The following is a 20,564-nucleotide window of genomic DNA, read 5'->3' as shown; positions in this document are numbered from 1 at the left end:
AACTACTTTTAGAAGTACAATTTATCCCAAAAGTTACTCAAGTAGATGTAACGGAGTAAATGTAGCGCGTTACTACCCGCCTCTGAACAGGAGTTCAGAACAGTCATGAAAGCATTCTGTGTCTCTGTGCTGCGTTCAAGGTACAAAAACAATGTGCTGATCGACGCCAAGACGCACTCTGAGAAGTACACGGTGGAGAGCAATTACAACATGCACTCCCTGCAGATCAAGAAGTAGGTCATCATGAGGCCTTAAGTCTTCGAGCAAAGCTCAGTGTTGTTTGCCGCTCTTTTCAGCTGCGACTTCTACGACACAGCTCAGTATCGTGTCTCTGCGCTCAATGTGAAAGGAGAGATGTCCTCAGTGGCCACCATTGTTGTCAAACGTAAGCAGTAGGACAGTGCCTACGTAATATACGTGCTCCAAAAGTAAAGATGGATGATTCTCTCTGCAGGCTTCCAGGATGGCGAGGAAGGTGGTCCACTTGAATCCAAGGATTGTAAGTCAATCAGTATTGTTGAAATGACTGGGATTACAATTAGCCTTTGGAGTATCAGGCATTTAAAGGGGAACGATGACGATTTTCCTCATTTCTTACTTAGTGATAAATGTTGGATAATTGTGTTAAAAGTACCAAAGCATCAATTTATAAGTTCATGCATTTGGGCGTGAGCTTACACCAGTGGTTCTCAAACTTTTTTTGTCATCCCCCACTTTGGACAAGGGGGAGTTTTCAAGCCCCACCTGCCCCCATCGCCCCAACAGAGCGCTAATGCCAAGCTTTAACATTTTCAAATTTATTGAACATCAAGTTGTATACATTCAAACTCAATAACATAAAATAACATTAAGTTCAATAATAAATAAAATAACTGTGCAGCTGTGGTATAACTTGCATCAAGTTCAATAATAAATAAAATAACTTCCATCAAGTTCAATAATAAATAAAACAAAAGTGTTATAACTTCCATCAAGTTCAATAATAAATTAAAAAAAGTGTTATAACTTGCATCACGTTCAATAATAAATAAAAAAAACTGTTATAACTTGCATCAAGTTCAATAATAAATAAAAAAAACTGTTATAACTTGCATCAAGTTCAATAATAAATCAAAAAAAGTGTTATAACTTGCAGCACGTTCAATAATAAATCAAAAAAAGTGTTATAACTTGCATCAAGTTCAATAATAAATCAAATAAAAGTGTTATAACTTGCATCAAGTTCAATAATAAATCAAAAAAAGTGTTATAACTTGCATCAAGTTCAATAATAAATCAAAAAGTGTTATAACTTGCATCAAGTTCAATAATAAATCAAATAACTTGCATCAAGTTCAATAATAAATCAAAAAAGTGTTATAACTTGCATCAAGTTCAATAATAAATAAAACAAAAGTGTTATAACTTGCATCAAGTTCAATAAAAAAAAAGTGTTATAACTTGCATCAAGTTCAATAATAAATCAAATAAAAGTGTTATAACTTGCATCAAGTTCAATAATAAATCAAATAACTTGCATCAAGTTCAATAATAAATCAAAGAGTTTTATAACTTGCATCAAGTTCAATAATAAATAAAACAAAAGTGTTATAACTTGCATCAAGTTCAATAATAAATCAAAAAAAGTGTTATAACTTGCATCAAGTTCAATAATAAATAAAACAAAAGTGTTATAACTTGCATCAAGTTCAATAATAAATCAAAAAAAGTGTTATAACTTGCATCAAGTTCAATAATAAATCAAAAAAAGTGTTATAACTTGCATCAAGTTCAATAATAAATCAAATAACTTGCATCAAGTTCAATAATAAATACAATAAAAGTGCCACTTTGCAATCTTTGCAAAAAAAAAAGGAGGAGCTATGCATTTGGCAAGACAGGGCAAGTGACAGCACTTTGCCCCAGGAGAGCCACCTTGCTTCACTGTGAAACAGCACGGCTGTATGATCAGCTCCCATTTCGTCACACAGTGCAGAGAACAGTCGCGCTTTCAGTGGTTTTGATCAAATTTACCGCGCTCACAACATGTTAAAACCTCATTGAGTTTGGGGCTGAGCTGCCTTGACGCGAGTGCTTCCCGGTGAATGACACAGTGTGTGCCCGTCAGATTTGTGTTTCTCTGCAGGCGCTGGCTCTGGCTCGACGACCTTTGAGGTGCGAGTCACAAATGTATATATTTGTGTAATTGTGGTCCACACATTAGCCTGCTACCCATCCGCGCGAAAGTTTGTTCCGCTTAGCCCCGCCCCCATTAGTTACTGTTGCTATGTCTGTCAAACTTTCGCTCGTACCGAGAAATATAAAGCCTACAGTAAAAATAAGTACCGGTAATTTCCATTTATTTATATAGCGGATTTCACGGACAGAATCACAAAGTGATTTACAGTGTGTATAGAAAATGAAAGCATAGTAAAAAAAATAATCTAAGAATATAATAATTAAAAAAAAAATTTAAAGTGAAATTTCCTCCCGTTCCTCGCGCCCCACCTGTCATGTCTCTATTCCCCACCTGTGGGGCGCGCCCCACACTTTGAGAAACGCTGGCTTACACGCAGTTTTGAATGCCTCTAAATGCAGTTTTTTTACACTCTTTTTTTGAGTAATGATGTATATATATATATATATATATATATATATATATATATATGTATATATATATATATATATATATATATATATACAGTGGTGGTCAAAAGTGTATATACTAGAGATGCGCGGTTTGCGGACACAACCGCGGAGTCCGCGGATTATCCGCGGATCGGGCGGTTGAAATAAAAAAAAATTAGATTTTATCCGCGGGTCGGGTCGGGCGGTTGAAATTAAAAAAAATTAGATTTTATCCGCGGGTCGGGTCGGGCGGTTGAAATAAAAAAAAATTAGATTTTAAATAGATTCAGGCGGGTGGCAGTTAAACCAATTGGGAAATATATATACATAGTTAAATGTTGTTACCCACATACGAAAAACGAGCAGGCACCTGCAGCATATGCCACAACAGAAGAAGAAAAAAAAAAGAGATGGACACTTTTACGGAGCGGAGAAGGGACGCCTCGCCGGGGTCCGGGACCGAGGCCCCTTCCCCCGAGAGGGCCCCACCGGGAGCCGTAGCTGAGGCGATCCGCGAGAAGGGCCCGACGCACGATCCAGGGTCACCACCGCGCCCACCGCACCGACACCCCGCCTCGTCCGCCTTCGCCGCGGCCGGCGTCACGCGCAGCAGGTAAGCAGCTTACCTGCCCGCCACCCCCGTGGCCGGGGGCTCGTAACAGGGGTCACTCCGCGCGCTCCGCCCGCGCATCTTACCTGCCCGCCACCCCTGTTGCCGGGGGCGCGTAACAGGGGTCACTCCGCGCGCAGTGCGCTCACGAAAGGGGTGGGGCTCACCCTGGTTGATATAGACAGCAGGATGGTGGCCATGGATGTCGGAACCCGCTAAGGAGTGTGTAACAACCCACCTGCCGAATCAACTAGCCCTGAAAATGGATGGCGCTGGAGCGTCGGGCCCATACCCGGCCGTCGCCGGCAGCGAGACGCGCTTGGAGGTGCGCTCAGCGCGGCTCCCATATGATTGCGCACTGGTGTGCGTCTGGGTCGTGACAGCTTGGCACGCGAATATCTGTGCTGCATTGGATCAGTCTCCTTTCTTTAACAGGCAAAAGCTTTATAACCTCACTAATGCCTTGCATCGTCTATATTAGATATATAACAACGGGCGGGTGCAGTTCTGATCAAATCTTACATCGGGTGGATGGCGGATGGTTGACGACTTTCTGATGCGGTTGCGGATGAAATAATTGCCTATCCGCGCATCTCTAGTATATACGTTTATGCTCCACAGGGGGTACTTCATTCAATTCATGGTTTATGCTCCTTTACCCACAGATGGCCCAGCTCCTGAGCATGGCATCATTTTCCAGACCACCATACTGGACAAATTCGAGGTGGCCTTCGGGCGCGAGGGCGAGACGCTGAGCCTGGGCTGCACGGTCATTGTGTATCCCACTGTGAAGAAGTACCAGCCTGAAGCCATGTGGTACAGAGACTGTGAGTGGCTCGTCATTACCGCAACATTACTGCATTTCTGTGAGCGCTGCATTAAATAAACACATTTTACAGCTGTGCCCCTGAAGGAATCCAAATGGGTGCACAGCAATTGGTCCGGTCAACGCGCCACGCTCACACTGGTCCACCTCAACAAAGAAGACGAGGGCATGTACACCCTACGCATCAACACCACGTCTGGCTACGAGACCTTCTCTGCTTACGTCTTTGTCAGAGGTAAACAAAGTTGACAAATACCGTGTTGATATGCTGACTTTCCAGGATATTTGACGGTTGAAGCCTGAACGAGAAAAAAACGTGCAGGTCTGTCTTCAGAACCATTAGGAGGGTTGCATTAGATCGTTTATAAAACAGCTTGTTAGGATAACAACTGGATCCCTCCTTTTTTTTTGTTCTAACGACACATGACACGACTTTCGACATACACCACCCGTTTCGATCGGAATTACATTTTGATCCGAACTTGTGTGATCGGGTCAGAATATTCCGAATGGGGTGTTTACATGGAGAATTTTTATTCTGGTTAGACTTTTAATCTGATTAAATGGGTCCATATTGCACATAGCTATCGTCGGTGAAATTCTTCTTTTTTGTCTTGATCATTATCTTTGTGTTTTCTGACTGTGCGAGTGGGGAATCTCCGGCACGTGGCTAATTTAAATATAATTTGCGTATTCAAATGGAAGCTTGGATAGGGAGTGGCCCAACCACTCCAGCATGTGTGCTAAATTCTCATACCTGCCAACTACTCCAGTTTTCCCGTAATTCGTACGGTTTTCATCAACCTATTCCGGGTTACGGTTGCAGTGATAAAAAATACGGTTTTTCATTAATTAAAAAAAAAAAATGTGTATGTGCCAGATGCTGAGGTAGAGGTCAAGGGGGTCCCTGGAGCCCCTCTGGACGTGTGTTGTCACGATGCCAACAAAGACTATGTGGTGGTAACCTGGAAGCAGCCTGCCGTGGAAGGCAGCAGCACCATCCTGGGCTACTACGTTGACCGGTTAGTCATCATCATGGTTACTAACCTTTGACCCGCTCCTCATTTGTCCACGGGTGTTAAACAGATGCGAAGTGGGGACTCACCACTGGGCTCAGTGTAACGACAGTCCCGTCAAGTACGCCCGCTTCCCCGTCACGGGGCTGGCGGAGGGTCGGTCGTACGTCTTCAGGGTGAGGGCCTTGAACAAGGCGGGGGTCAGTCGTTCTTCACGCGTCTCGGAGACGGTGGTCGCCATGGATCCCTATGACAGGGCCCGTCTACGTGGTAGGGAACTTAACTGGGAGCTCTGCCATCAGAACCACAAATGTACGAAGAATGACTTGACTTAATTATAATAATCTGGTTTCTCCCTCATCTCCAGGCCCTTCTGCTCCTTGGACTGGAATGATCAAGTTCACAGAGGAGGATCACACTGGTAACAAGATTTTTTTTGTCAAAACAAACTTCTGAGTGTTGATCCTGTCCTGTTGTCCCCCAGTGGGAGAGATACCGGGAGAACCCGTTGATGTTGTGGTTACCGAGGCAACTAAGAGCTACGTGGTGCTTGCCTGGAAACCCCCAGTCCAACGGGGCCACGAAGGAGTGATGTATTTCATTGAGAAGGTGAGAAGTGATGCGGTTAATTCTGGGCCTTTATTTACTGACACCGCTTAAGAGGATGTGACGTGAATTGGAAGCCGACGAAACTCAAACGCAATTTAAAACAAAATGGGATTCATGATGACACACCAACAGCTCAGTGGCGCCACTGACGTTTTATTTTTTTATTTCAATGAAGTGCATATTTACAAAAGTAAGGAGGATCCTTCAAACACAACTCATAGAAGATAAGATGAGGAACAACGGTGTAGAAGAGGAAGGGGGAAGTGTGCCATTAAACAAGAAGTTTGATTTACCGTTATTTTCGGAGTATAAGTCGCACCGGCCGAAAATGCACAATAAAGAAGGAAGAAAACATATGTAAGTCGCATGTTTGGGGGAAATGTATTTGATAAAAGCCAACAGCAAGAATAGACATTTGAAAGGCAATTTAAAATAAATAAATAATAGTGAACAACAGGCTGAATAAGTGTACGTTATATGAGGCATAAATAACCAACTGGTATGTTAACGTAACATATTATGGTAAGAGTCATTCAAATAACTATAACATATAGAACATGCTATACGTTTACCAAACAATCTGTCACTCCTAATCGCTAAATCCCATGAAATCATATATGTATATATGTATATATATATATATATGTGTGTATATATATATATACACACAATTATTTAATCCGCAACCGCATCAGAAAGTCGTCAACCATCCGCAATCCACCCGATCTAACATTTGATCAGAACCGCATCCGCCCGCATCCGCCCGCACCCGCCCGTTGTTATATATCTAATATAGACGATGCAAGGCATTAGTGAGGTTATAAAGCTTTTGCCTGTTAAAGAAAGGAGACTGATCCAATGCAGCACAGACATTCGCGTGCCACGCTGTCACGGCCCAGACGCACACCAGTGCGCAATCATATGGGAGCCGCGCTGAGCGCACCTCCAAGCGCGTCTCGCTGCAGGCGACGGCCGGGTATATGGGCCCGACGCTCCAGCGCCATCCTTTTTCAGGGCTAGTTGATTCGGCAGGTGGGTTGTTACACACTCCTTAGCGGGTTCCAACTTCCATGGCCACCGTCCTAGCTGCTGTCTATATCAACCAGGGTGAGCCCCACCCCTTTCGTGAGCGCACTGCGCGCGGAGTGACCCCTGTTACGCGCCCCCGGCAACAGGGGTGGCGGGCAGGTAAGCTGCGCGGGCGGAGCGCGCGGAGTGACCCCTGTTACGAGCCCCCGGCCACGGGGGTGGCGGGCAGGTAAGCTGCTTACCTGCTGCGCGTGACGCCGGCCGCGGCGAAGGCGGACGAGGCGGGGTGTCGGTGCGGTGGGCGCGGTGGTGACCCTGGACGTGCGTCGGGCCCTTCTCGCGGATCGCCTCAGCTACGGCTCCCGGTGGGGCCCTCTCGGGGGAAGGGGCCTCGGTCCCGGACCCCGGCGAGGCGTCCCTTCTCCGCTCCGTAAAAGTGTCCATCTCTTTTTTTTTTTTCTTCTGTTGTGGCATATGCTGCAGGTGCCTGCTCGTTTTTCGTATGTGGGTAACAACATTTAACTATGTATATATATTTCCCAATTGGTTTAACTGCCACCCGCCTGAATCTATTTAAAATCTAATTTTTTTTATTTCAACCGCCCGACCCGACCTGACCCGCGGATAAAATCTAATTTTTTTTAATTCCATCCGCCCGATCCGCGGATAATCGGCGGACTCCGCGGTTGTGCCCGCAAACCGCGCATCTCTAATATATACATATATATATATATATATATATATATATATATATATATATATATATATATATATTCCTGAGTGGCCAAACGTGCAACACCGACATTTTAGAGCGCATGCCAAGGTAGATAAAAGCTGCTGCATGCTGACCTATCATAATACTTTAAACTGCCATCAGGTTGCCTACAGCCACAGCTGTCAATTCATGCCTTTTTCTAGAAACCCTGATAGTTTGTATTAGTAAAAATGGTCACCTCTGCTTCTCTGTAGTGCATTTCTGGGACAGACACCTGGCAGAGGGTGAACACCAGCATGCCAGTCAAGTCTCCTCGCTTCGCCCTTTTCGACCTGGCTGAGGGCAAGTCCTACAGCTTCCGTGTGCGCTGCTGCAACTCAGCGGGCGTGGGCGAGGCCTCTGAAGCCACGACAGACATCACTGTCGGGGACATGCTAGGTGAGCACTTAGGCAAGACGCCACATTAGGAGCTTTGTTTATGTTAGAATAATTGTTTGTAAGTTATCACAAAAGAAACGTTGTATTATGAATGCTGTCTTTCGAGGCCTAACAAGAGGAAGAAGGCTCGTGAAACGCCACTGTGATTTCAACACGGACAGATGGCAGGATCTGCTCAACTCCCAGAGGAACTCTCTTTGAAGTGTTAAACGAACTCTCTCTGAAGTATTTCACAAACTCTCTTCCAACTATTTGGTAACCGAGATCAAGGCTATTTACGACCCGCTGCCCTCTTGAAGTTACTGTGGTCAGGAGACGGGAGGGGTTATCCATTGTCCTCCAACACCTGCCCCAGCTGGATCCAGGAAGAGCCCAAGCCCGAGAAATCCGCTTCTTGGACTTCAAAGCGACCGAAAACAATTACTCTTTTACACACTTACCATTCCTGCTGTGACATGTGTTGGTGCGTGAACATGGAACATCTGAATTAAAAGAGGAGACGAAAACCTTCTTCGTCAGAGCGTGCTAAGACACTGTAAGAGGTTACAGGTTGACGCATGTCTCTCCTCAATTGAGTCCAAATTGAATTCTGTCTCTGTTTGATTCCTTGCCTTTTGTCTTGTTTAACAGATGTCATCAGTTTTTGAACGTGACAGTTTATCTTCTATGTCCTCCTTCACTTCATCACTCTCCTTCCTTCCAGACCTGCCCTCAGCTCCTGGCACGCCAGTGGTGACCAGGAACACCAGCACCTCTGTTGTGGTCTCCTGGGCGGCCTCCAAGGAAGTCAAACACCTTGTGGGCTACTATGTTGAATACAGTGTGGTGGGCACGGACGTCTGGATTCCCTGCAACAACAAACCTGTCAAGCAGACCAGGTAAGCGTAGGGTTCACTCTACAGTACAGTGCTACCTTGGTTTACGTGTAACCGCTGGTCTTTTCCACCGCGTTGTGTGGATTTTATGGAACACACTGTACTTTACTGATAATACACAGAATATCAATCAATCAATGTTTATTTATATAGCCCTAAATCACAAGTGTCTCAAAGGGCTGCACAAGCCACAACGACATCCTCGGTACAAAGCCCACATAAGGGCAAGGAAAAACTCACCCCAGTGGGACGTCGATGTGAATGACTATGAGAAACCTTGGAGAGGACCGCATATGTGGGTAACCCCCCCCCCCATCCAACATAATAGTAAGAGTCCAGTCCATAGTGGGGCCAGCAGGACACCATCCCGAGAGGAGACGGGTCAGCAGCGCAGAGATGTTCCCAGCCGATGCACAGGCGAGCGGTCCACCCCGGGTCCCGACTCTGGACAGCCAGCACTTCATCCATGGCCACCGGACCTGTGCCCCCCCCCCAGGCCCGGCCCTAACCAATCTGGCGCCCTAGGCAAGATTTTAGGTGGCGCCCCCCCACATCGGCAGTGAAGTGTATATACTCACAAGAAACTGAATAGCTTTGTCTTTGAACTTTTTTTTTTTTACTTACAACTATACCTAATATATAAAGGGGTGGAAAAGTGACTATTACCTGCATGGCAAACATTAGCTAACCAGAAGGCAATAATGTAAACAAAAAACACCTGCTTAAAAGATCTAATACAAATGTCCCTGAGGAATGTAAGGTGGGAGTACTGTAATTACCTAACGTTATATTATTATTTTCCATAACAATTTAGCCCCCTCCACAATATTAACCGGACGTTAAAACAGAACTAGCTATTTATTGATTAGCAATTGCCGAATCATGTAACATTAGCTTAATGCTAAAAAGCCAGCTACTATCACATTCTGTAACAGACAAATAATTTCATGTAGGCTAACTTTACCTACCTGCTACCTCTGTCTTTTCTTGTTTCTCCTCCTCTTCTTTTCTCTTTTTTCTTCCCTGGGCACCTGACAGTTTTGGCCGTTTTGACATCTTGTGTTGATTTTTTGATGTGGTGACGTCCAAAAAGAGTCATGATACGGGAAGGGAGGGGGCGCACCGTGCGGGGGGGGCGTAATGTTGTAACAAATAATATTTCTATTAAATAGGCTTTACTTTGCATTTTAATTAACGTGGGATTATTTTTTGTATTTAGAAATAATAGTACCAACTTTTTTTTTTTTTCTCCAACATTTGTGGCACTGGCGTGGCGCCCCCTGATGGACGGCGCCCTTAGCATTTGCCTATACTGCCTATGCCACGGGCCGGCCCTGACATAGCGGCACGCTCAAGGAAAAGGGGAGCAGAGGAGAAAAGAAAAGAAACGGCAGATCAACTGGTCTAACAGGGGGGCTATTTAAAGGCTAGAGTATACAAATGAGTTTTAAGATGGGACTTAAATGCTTCTACTGAGGTAGCATCTCTAATTGTTACCGGGAGGGCATTCCATAGTACTGGAGCCCCAATAGAAAACGCTCTATAGCCCGCAGACTTTTTTTTGGCTCTGGGAATCACTAATAAGCCGGAGTTCTTTGAACGCAGATTTCTTGCCGGGACATATGGCACAATGCAATCGACAAGATAGGACGGAGCTAGACCGTGTAGTATTTTATACGTAAGTAGTAAAACCTTAAAGTCACATCTTAAGTGCACAGGAAGCCAGTGCAGGTGAGCCAGTATAGGCGTAATATGATCAAACTTTCTTGTTCTTGTCAAAAGTCTAGCAGCCGCATTTTGTACCAATTGTAGTCTTTTAATGCTAGACATAGGGAGACCCGAAAATAATACGTTACAGTAATCGAGACGAGACGTAACGAACGCATGAATAATGATCTCAGCGTCGCTAGTGGATAAAATAGAACGAATTATAGCGATATTGCGGAGATGAAAGAAGGCCGTTTTAGTAACACTCTTAATGTGTGACTCAAAGGACAGAGTTGGGTGGAAGATAATACCCAGATTCTTTACTGAGTCGCCTTGTGTAATTGTTTGGTTGTCAAATGTTAAGGTGGTATTATTAAATAAATGTCGGTGTTTAGCAGGACCGATAATCAGCATTTCCGTTTTCTTGGCGTTGAGTTGCAAGAAGTTAGCGGACATCCATTGTTTGATTTCATTAAGACACGCCTCCAGCTGACTACAATCCGGCGTGTTGGTCAGCTTTAGGGGCATGTAGAGTTGGCTGTCATCAGCATAACAATGAAAGCTAACACCGTATTTGCGTATGATGTCGCCTAGCGGCAGCATGTAAATACTAAAGAGTGCGGGGCCAAGAACCGAACCCTGAGGAACTCCGCACGTTACCTTAACATAGTCCGAGGTCACATTATTATGGGAGACGCATTGCATCCTGTCAGTAAGATAAGAGTTAAACCACAACAAAGCTAAGTCTGACATACCAATACGTGTTTTGATACGCTCTAATAAAATATTATGATCGACGGTATCGAAAGCAGCGCTAAGATCAAGAAGCAGCAACATAGATGACGCATCAGAATCCATCGTTAGCAGTAGATCATTAGTCATTTTTGCGAGGGCTGTCTCCGTAGAGTGATTTGCCCTGAAACCGGATTGAAAAGGTTCACAGAGATTGTTAGACACTAAGTGTTCATTTAGCTGCTGTGCGACAATTTTTTCGAGGATTTTCGAAATAAAGGTGCCACCCACACTGCTTTAAATGTAACTTAGATATTGGCTTTCACTATGTAAAGTGCTTTGAGTCACTAGAAAAAAAGCGCTATATAAATATAACTGTTGGTTGACAAGACTCTGCAGCATCGCGTGGACATCGGGGGCGGTACCTCTGGATTGGCAAACTGGGGTGGTGGTTCCTCTCTTTAAGAAGGGGAACCGGAGGGTGTGTTCTAACTATCGTGGGATCACACTCCTCAGCCTTCCCGGTAAGGTCTATTCAGGTGTACTGGAGAGGAGGCTACGCCGGATAGTCGAACCTCGGATTCAGGAGGAACAGTGTGGTTTTCGTCCTGGTCGTGGAACTCTGGACCAGCTCTATACTCTCGGCAGGGTCCTTGAGGGTGCATGGGAGTTTGCCCAACCAGTCTACATGTGTTTTGTGGACTTGGAGAAGGCATTCGACCGTGTCCCTCGGGAAGTCCTGTGGGGAGTGCTCAGAGAGTATGGGGTATCGGACTGTCTGATTGTGGCAGTCCGCTCCCTGTATGATCAGTGCCAGAGCTTGGTCCGCATTGCCGGTAGTAAGTCGGACACGTTTCCAGTGAGGGTTGGACTCCGCCAAGGCTGCCCTTTGTCACCGATTCTGTTCATAACTTTTATGGACAGAATTTCTAGGCGCAGTCAAGGCGTTGAGGGGATCTGGTTTGGTGGCTGCAGGATTAGGTCTCTGCTTTTTGCAGATGATGTGGTCCTGATGGCTTCATCTGGCCAGGATCTTCAGCTCTCACTGGATCGGTTCGCAGCTGAGTGTGAAGCGACTGGGATGAGAATCAGCACCTCCAAGTCCGAGTCCATGGTTCTCGCCCGGAAAAGGGTGGAATGCCATCTTCGGGTTGGGGAGGAGACCCTGCCCCAAGTGGAGGAGTTCAAGTACCTTGGAGTCTTGTTCACGAGTGAGGGAAGAGTGGATCGTGAGATCGACAGGCGGATCGGTGCGGCATCTTCAGTAATGCGGACGCTGTATCGATCCGTTGTGGTGAAGAAGGAGTTGAGCCGGAAGGCAAAGCTCTCAATTTACCGGTCGATCTACGTTCCCATCCTCACCTATGGTCATGAGCTTTGGGTTATGACCGAAAGGACAAGATCACGGGTACAAGCGGCCGAAATGAGTTTCCTCCGCCGGGTGGCGGGGCTCTCCCTTAGAGATAGGGTGAGAAGCTCTGCCATCCGGGAGGAGCTCAAAGTAAAGCCGCTGCTCCTCCACATCGAGAGGAGCCAGATGAGGTGGTTCGGGCATCTGGTCAGGATGCCACCCGAACGCCTCCCTAGGGAGGTGTTTAGGGCACGTCCCACCGGTAGGAGGCCACGGGGAAGACCCAGGACACGTTGGGAAGACTATGTCTCCCGGCTGGCCTGGGAACGCCTCGGGGTCCCACAGGAAGAGCTGGACGAAGTGGCTGGGGAGAGGGAAGTCTGGGCTTCCCTGCTTAAGCTGCTGCCCCCGCGACCCGACCTCGGATAAGCGGAAGAAGATGGATGGATGGATGGATAAATATAACTCACTTCACTTCACTTCCTACACACTTAAAAGGTTTCCCCAGCTTAAAAAAAAACCCTCATGAAACTTCCTACTTTGCTCAGGTTTGTGTGTCACGGCCTGACCACCGAGGCGACGTGCGAGTTCAGGGTGAAGGCGCTCAACGCGGCAGGATACAGCCTCAGCTCCTCCCACTCCGAGTCGGTGGTGGTGCGTGCTGCCGTTTGTAAGTCCTCTTCTACCTGACTTGTCTTTTTGCCCTCAGGCTTTCTCTCTCTCTCTCTGTTTCAACTCCTCAACCTTTACTTAACCGCTGGAATATGCAGCTGAGAACACGTTCTACCTTTGAAAATCACACTCTTAAACATTTGTACCTGCTCTTTGTCCCCTGCACTTTTTTCTTAAAATTGTCACAAAACTTGCACAGTACTTTTCATTGTACTTTCATTCTTTAAATACTTCTTTTAAATGCTTTGCAGCACTAACTCTTCCGGGACGCTACAAGGTTTGTGTGCGTGTGTGTGTGTGTGTGTGCCCCCAAGACTGTGGTCCAGGTGGACTATGAGATATAATGACTGATGAACACCTTCATTGGATAATGAAGGTTGCCTCAGCTCAAAGCCTGAGCCCCGACATTAATGAACTAGCATCCAAGAAAAGATGCCAGGTTTTCTGGATTGGGCACATCAGATTAGATCAGTGTGTTGCAAACTGAGCAGTTTAAAGTCCTGAATGGTTGGTTTATTCATTGTGATTTTATTTTCAAATTTATTAGCCTGTGGAAAAAGTTCATGTTGATATTTACCTCAGAAGGCTGCAAATAGAAAAAGAGGCATTACATTTTTATTTAAATTGTATTTGATATGCCATTGATATGTTTTAATTATTAGGGCCCGCATGGCCCATTGCATAAGGACTCCCACAGGGAGTCCTTATGCAATGGGACATAAGGACCTATTGAATTTCTAAGGTTTTATTATTATTATTATTATACCGGCCGCCTCTTTGAGCTGCAATTTGACCCACTTAACATGCTTCAAAACTCACCATATTTGACGCACACGTCAGGACCTGCGAAAATTGCCTTTTGATAAAAAAACCAAACCCCAAAAATAAAAATTGCGCTCTAGCGCCCCCTAGAGAAAAAAAAAACTAGACTGCCTATAACTCCCACTAGGAAGGTCGGAGAGACATGAAACACAAACCTCTATGTAGGTCTGACTTACACCTACCTTTCATAATTGTACATTTTCAGGCTAAAATCAACAGGAAGTTGGCAATTCCCCCTTCAAGACAAAAAAGTACTAAAAACAGACACTTTTGCCTCTTTGAGCTGTAATTTGACCCCCTTAACATGCTTCAAAACTCACCAAACTGAACGCACACATCAGGACTGCCAAAAAGTGTGATCTAATAAAAAAAACCTAACCCCAAATCTCAAAATTGTGCTCTAGCGCAATTTTTTAATAAAACGCACAAAAAACTGCTCCTCGGATGAAAAAACTGACAAAACTGCCTGTAACTCCCACTGGGAAGGTCGGAGAGACATGAAACAAAAACCTCTATCCCCCAGCAAAAATCAACAGGAAGTTTGCTATTCCCCCTTCAAAACAAAATTTTTGTAAAAACCGGTCACATTCCTTCAAACATTATCTCCTCTGAGCGCGTTTGTCGTTTCGGCTTCAAACTAACACAGGAGAGAGATTACACCCTTGTGATTAAAAGTTATCGAAACAGTTTTAATACCGGCTCCGGTTTTGATTTTATGACCCTTCAAAGAGCCGCTGCGCTGATGCTGCTGTTTTTTCAAGAAGGCTGCTTAAAAGCAGGAAGCACCAGCGTGCCCACACAATGCAGACAAGCTAGGTACACCACACAAAAGTATTGGGACAATTCGGACTAAAAGTAGACAAAAGTATTGGGACACTTATGACGAAAACTGAACAAAAGTATTGGGACACTTAGGACTAGCACCTGCCAAATACGCGGGCCCGACCAATGCTGCTTGCAGCTTTAATTATTATTTGAAACTGGATTTTGCATGTCACTATAAAGTTATATAAGCCTTACTTGTTCAATATTCAATGCAAAACTTGTTTGGGTCCCTATTAAAAAGTTAATTTGTTCAACCTTGGCCCGCGGCTTTGTTCAGTTTAAAATTTTGGCCCACTCTGTATTTGAGTTTCACACCCCTGCTTTAAGGTTTATTGGCGCTCTGTACTTCTCCCCTACGTCCGTGTACACAGCGGCGTTTTAAAAAGTCATAAATTGTACTTTTTTAAAACCGATACCGATAATGTCCGATATTACATTTTAAAGCATTTATCGGCCGATAATATCGGCAGTCCGGTTTTATCGGACATTTCTACCAAAGACTATAAAAATGGGAGCCATTGACTCCCTGCTTGGCACTCAGCACTCACAGGGGGTTAAATCAGAAAAATTATTCCCGAGCGCAGCCACCGCTGCTGCTTACTGCTCCCCTCACCTCCCAGGGGGTGGAACAAGGGGATGGGTCAAATGCAGAGGGTAATTTCACCACACCTAGTGTGTGTGTGACTATCAGTGGTACTTTAACTTTAACTTTAAAGACATTACATGTTATGTAAAGATGAGATAAGGAGCACATATGTAGAAAAACAATATATATATCATTTCTGAAGGATTTTAATGACTATATTTAATGGTAAGTCTAATTTTAGCAAGTTTTTAAGGTGGTTGAAGTTAGTATTTTAAATTGTATTTGTTGCACGCACATGGTACCAATTTGATGGAATGTCTCACGTATGTTTTATTTGAGAAATATCCAATCCAATCCACTTTATTTATATAGCACATTTAAACAACAGAAATGTTTCCAAAGTGCTGCACAACAATATTAAAAACAATATTCAAATATTATCCTTAGCTCCACCAATGACTGAATAAAAACAAACAAAAAATAAATAAATATAAACCAATATAAAAACAAATATGATTAAAAACGATTTTAAAGGGTAAAATCAATTAAAACAGTAAATAGAAATCAAAATGTATAAAAAAAACAACAACACAGAGGACAATGTGTTAAAAGCCAAAGAATAAAAGTGGATCTTAAGACGAGACTTAAAACACTCCACTGTGGGAGCAGTTTGAACATGGAGGGGGCAGAGTGTTCCAGAGCTTAGGGCCGACCACAGAGAAGGCCCTGTCTCCCCTGGATTTAAGTCTGGTCTTGGGCACCACGAGCTGGAGCTGGCTCTCGGACCTCTACAGGCCCGGCCCTAACCAATCTGGCGCCCTAGGCAAGTTTTTAGGTGGCGCCCCCCCCACATCGGCAGTGAAGTGTATATACTCACAAGAACCCGAATAGCTTTGTCTTTGACCTTTTTTTTCACTTACAACTATACCTAATATATAAAGGGGTGGAAAAGTGACGATTACCTGCAGGGCAAACATTAGCTAACCAGAAGGCAATAACAATGTAAACAAAAAACACCTGCTTAAAAGATCTAATACAAACATTTATATGCACGTTTATATGCACGTACAACACTTAGAACTTTTAGCATATCAGTATGTGGAATTAAATGATGGAATGGATTAAGTAAAGAAGTTAAAAATTGTACTGATATGATCCAGTTTAAGAGGTTGTTCAAAATAATAGTGCTTACAGAGTACAAAGAAGAAGAATTATGAGAAATACTTTCAACCTTATTGAAAATAAGATATTCTTCATCTCAGTATGTTAATAATGACTGAATTAAGTAATTAATTACATATTACAAAACTGTTGTATACTAATTCATAGATGTTATTTTATTATATAAAAAGGTCAGTAAATGATTCTATATATTTGTAAACGCTTTGAAGTGGGAAAGGGGTAGGATTAAATAAGCTTTGCTTCTTCCTACTCCTTTTCGGGCATGATGTAAAATGAAATGATATGAAATTGTGTGATGTATTATGATGTAAGTGTGTTCATGTTCCAAATAAACTAAAGAAAGAAAGAAATGTCCCTGAGGAATGTAAGGTGGGAGTACTGTAATTACCTAACGTTACATTATTATTTTCCATAACAATTTAGCCCCCTCCACAATATTAACCCGACGTTAAAACAGAACTAGCTATTTATTGATTAGCAATTGCCGAATCATGTAACATTAGCTTAATGCTAAAAAGCCAGGTTACTATCACATTCTGTAACAGACAAATAATTTCATGTAGGCTAACGTTACCTACTTGCTACCTCTGTCTTTTCTCGTTTCTCCTCCTCTTCTTTTCTCTTTTTTCTTCCCTGGGCACCTGACAGTTTTGACATCTTGTGTTGATTTTTTGATGTGGTGACGTCCAAAAAGAGTCATGATACAGGAAGGGAGGGGGCGCACCGTGCGGGGGGAGGAGGGGGGGGCGTAATGTTGTAACAAATAATATTTCTATTAAATAGGCTTTACTTTGCATTTTAATTAACGTGGGATTATTTTTTGTATTTAGAAATAATAGTACCAACTTCTTCTTTTTTTTTTTTTTCTCCAACATTTGTGGCACTGGCGTGGCGCCCCCTGATGGACGGCGCCCTTAGCATTTGCCTATACGGCCTATGCCACGGGCCGGCCCTGGACCTCTATATTTGATTTTGTGTGTAGTTTTTACTATCGCACAACTCTCATGAGCAATGTTACACTAACGAGTGTAAGTAAACAGCACTTGTTGAACATCAACATGGGTATGAATTTAGCGTAGAAATATACTGCTGGGTGTTCACCAACGCAGAACTATTTATGAGTGTGTGTGTGTGTGTGTTCTGGCAGCCGTCCCTGCTCAGCCAACCGCTGTGACCTTGCTGGAGGCTCACAAGGACACCATGGTGCTGGGCTGGAGCGAGCCCGTTAACGACGGGGGAGGAGCCATCAGAGGATACTTTGTGGACTACAGGACGGTGAAAGGAAAGGCCGTCAGCCAGTGGCATGAGCTCAACCTCCAGGCGTTGACCACCACCTCCTACAAGGTCAGCTCCTAAGGTGGCTGCATGGTGGCGTTTCAGACGGAGACTCAAAACTGTGTCATTGACGTGCGCCCTAATCATCTGCTCAGGTGGAGAACCTGAAGGAGAACGTTGTCTACCAGTTCCAGGTGCGTGCCATGAACATGGCAGGTGTGAGCAAAGGCTCGGTTCCCAGTGCGGATCTGGAGTGCAAAGAGTGGACCCTTACAGTGCCAGGTACCCTCCTACATGGGGCTTTTAGGAAGCCTTTGTGTGTGTGTGTGTTGTTGCGTTTTGGACCAGTTGTTCCTCCCAAGTTCTTTCCGACACTTAAAGCTGAGTTGAAAAACCACCAGAGACAGAATAGGTATTTTGTTGTATATATTCTCAAAGCTTTGACAATATACATTTTAGATTGAGACCAGTCTAACCCTAGAACCTTCTATCCCGCACACCCAAAATGGTCTCCCTTCCCAACGCCAAAAACCTCTCTTCCCTTCCACCTCCCTAGCCATAACAAAAGCACAACGTCTCCCTAGCCATAATACATTCCAAAGAACTCAAGGTTAACACACAGAGTTTGCTTGCTGACAGAGCATCAAGAGAAGAAGTGGAAAAGAGACGAGCTGTTTTCAAATATGACAAAGAAACGGACGAAGTACAACTTAAATTCGGATATATGTAAATATCTGCCTCCGACAGTGTGTGTGTGTGTGTGTTCTTGTATTTCAACCCTTCTTGAGACATCAACAAGGAAAAGTAGCTTCCATATGAGGACCGGTGAACAAGTTAGGACATAAATCATGGTCCCAATACAGAAAACCATTGCATCTAATAGAAAGCCAAATACTAGAGTCCGTGAACATTGCTCCAAAGTCAGGATTTTTTGTCGATTTCATGTGTATACAAAAGTAAACATTGACAGGTGCAAAGGCAGCAACATATGATACAACAGGACGGCAGCTAAAGAAGGACTTCCCTATTCATCCCCGAAAAAACCCGCCAGGTGAACAGCTGATTTGACCACTTCTGGTGCTGACGTAAGACAAGCCATATGTGAGCATAGGATGAAGAAATACACTACGCTACTAAGACTATAGTGGACATTAACAGTTAGTTTCTACAGCTGGGTTGCCCAAAGTGCGGCACAGGGGCCATCTGTGGTCCCTGACTCCTTTGTCATCGGCCTTAAGCACATTACAAAAAAACAAAAAATAGACAATGTCTCATTTGCACCCCTTTTACCTCTTTAGGACCACCCTTTCTAGATATATAAAGAAGTGTATTTACAACATGAATAATATATACATACTATGCAAATATAAAAAAGCTTGTTGTGAAAATTTAGTTGAAATTTCACAAGAAAAACTTAGAATTTTAGCAGTATTATAATAAAAGTCATCATTTTACTCAACGCAAGTCAAAAGTTGACAAGAAAAACTGAACATTTGTGCAATATTATGATAAAAGTTGGAATTTTACCTCAATAACAGTCACAATTTTACAAGAAAAGCTTAAAATTTTGGCAATTTTATGAAAAGAGTCGTAATTTTACTCGACTAAAGTCACAATTTTATAGGAAAACTTTAACATTTTGGCAATATTGTAATAATAATTAGATTTTTTACTTGGCAAAATTATGACAAAGGTCATCATTTTACTCAAAAGTGTCACTATTTTACAAGAAGAACAAAACAATTGGCAATATTGTGATAAGTCACAAATGTATATGACAAATGTCACCAATTTACATTAAAAAGTAATAATTTTACATAAAAAAGTAATAATTCTATGAGAAAATATTGAAATATTACAGAACCAGAAAGAATATGAGAAATTGTTCCCAATTTTATAAGAAAGAAGTCGACACATTGTGAGAAAAAGACCGTTTTTAGTTTATTTATTTTGGTGGTGACATCTATCAAAATGAGGGTGGTTCCAAAAAGGAAGGATTTTTCAAATTGACTGTGTGTCGCTTTTAAAAGTGCTCCCCCCTCTGGTCAACATATGAAATAACAAGTGCGTGTCAGAAATTGAAAAGCGCCCCCTTTGGCCAAAATGTATTTAAAAAATATATAACTATGTATATGGAGACATACTGTAATAACTTGAAGTAAATAATGAAGATTAAAAACCAATTACAAAATTATTATTTTTTTACTAAAAACGGTCTTTTTCTCATAATATGTTGACTTATTTCTTATAAAATTGGGAAAATGTTCTCATATTCTTTCTGTTTCTGTAATATTGCAATATTTTCTCGTAAAATTATTACTTTTTAATGCAAAATGTTGACATTTGTCATATACATTTCTGACTTATCACAATATTGCCAATTGTTTTGTTCTTCTTGTAAAATAGTGACACTTTTGAGTAAAATGATGACCTTTGTCATAATTTTGCCAAGTAAAAAATCAGATTATTATTATAAAATTGCCAAAATGTTAAAGTTTTCCTATAAAATTGTGACTTTTGTCGAGTAAAATGACGACTCTTTTCGTAAAATTGCCAAAATTTTAAGCTTTTCTTGTAAAATTGTGACTGTTATTGAGGTAAAATTCCAACTTTTGTCATAATATTGCACAAATGTTCAGTTTTAACACACGAATACGAGAGTGTGTGTGTGTGTGTGTGTGTGTGTG

At 43.1% G+C, this 20,564-nt stretch overlaps 1 protein-coding gene across 2 annotated transcripts in view; it reads left to right on the top strand.

The window, feature by feature from the left end:
- The window catches only part of myom1a (myomesin 1a (skelemin)), a 68,131-nt gene that overhangs the window by 12,508 nt on the left and 35,059 nt on the right, over nucleotides 1–20,564 (top strand). For both annotated transcript variants that reach the window (XM_061978763.2, XM_061978761.2), the window contains exons 6-19: nucleotides 141–233; nucleotides 297–385; nucleotides 455–499; nucleotides 3,883–4,044; nucleotides 4,117–4,278; nucleotides 4,924–5,065; nucleotides 5,130–5,329; nucleotides 5,427–5,480; nucleotides 5,544–5,668; nucleotides 7,667–7,850; nucleotides 8,554–8,728; nucleotides 13,064–13,185; nucleotides 17,750–17,946; nucleotides 18,033–18,159. In XM_061978763.2, coding sequence (XP_061834747.1) covers nucleotides 141–233; nucleotides 297–385; nucleotides 455–499; nucleotides 3,883–4,044; nucleotides 4,117–4,278; nucleotides 4,924–5,065; nucleotides 5,130–5,329; nucleotides 5,427–5,480; nucleotides 5,544–5,668; nucleotides 7,667–7,850; nucleotides 8,554–8,728; nucleotides 13,064–13,185; nucleotides 17,750–17,946; nucleotides 18,033–18,159 — 1,877 coding nt within the window. The remainder of the gene's footprint in view (nucleotides 1–140; nucleotides 234–296; nucleotides 386–454; nucleotides 500–3,882; nucleotides 4,045–4,116; nucleotides 4,279–4,923; nucleotides 5,066–5,129; nucleotides 5,330–5,426; nucleotides 5,481–5,543; nucleotides 5,669–7,666; nucleotides 7,851–8,553; nucleotides 8,729–13,063; nucleotides 13,186–17,749; nucleotides 17,947–18,032; nucleotides 18,160–20,564) is intronic.

The sequence above is a fragment of the Nerophis lumbriciformis genome, linkage group LG19 (assembly GCF_033978685.3).
Source record: "Nerophis lumbriciformis linkage group LG19, RoL_Nlum_v2.1, whole genome shotgun sequence".
Taxonomy (NCBI): domain Eukaryota; kingdom Metazoa; phylum Chordata; class Actinopteri; order Syngnathiformes; family Syngnathidae; genus Nerophis; species Nerophis lumbriciformis.
Note: the sequence above shows the minus strand (reverse complement) of the source record. Positions and strands in the feature narration are given on the sequence as shown.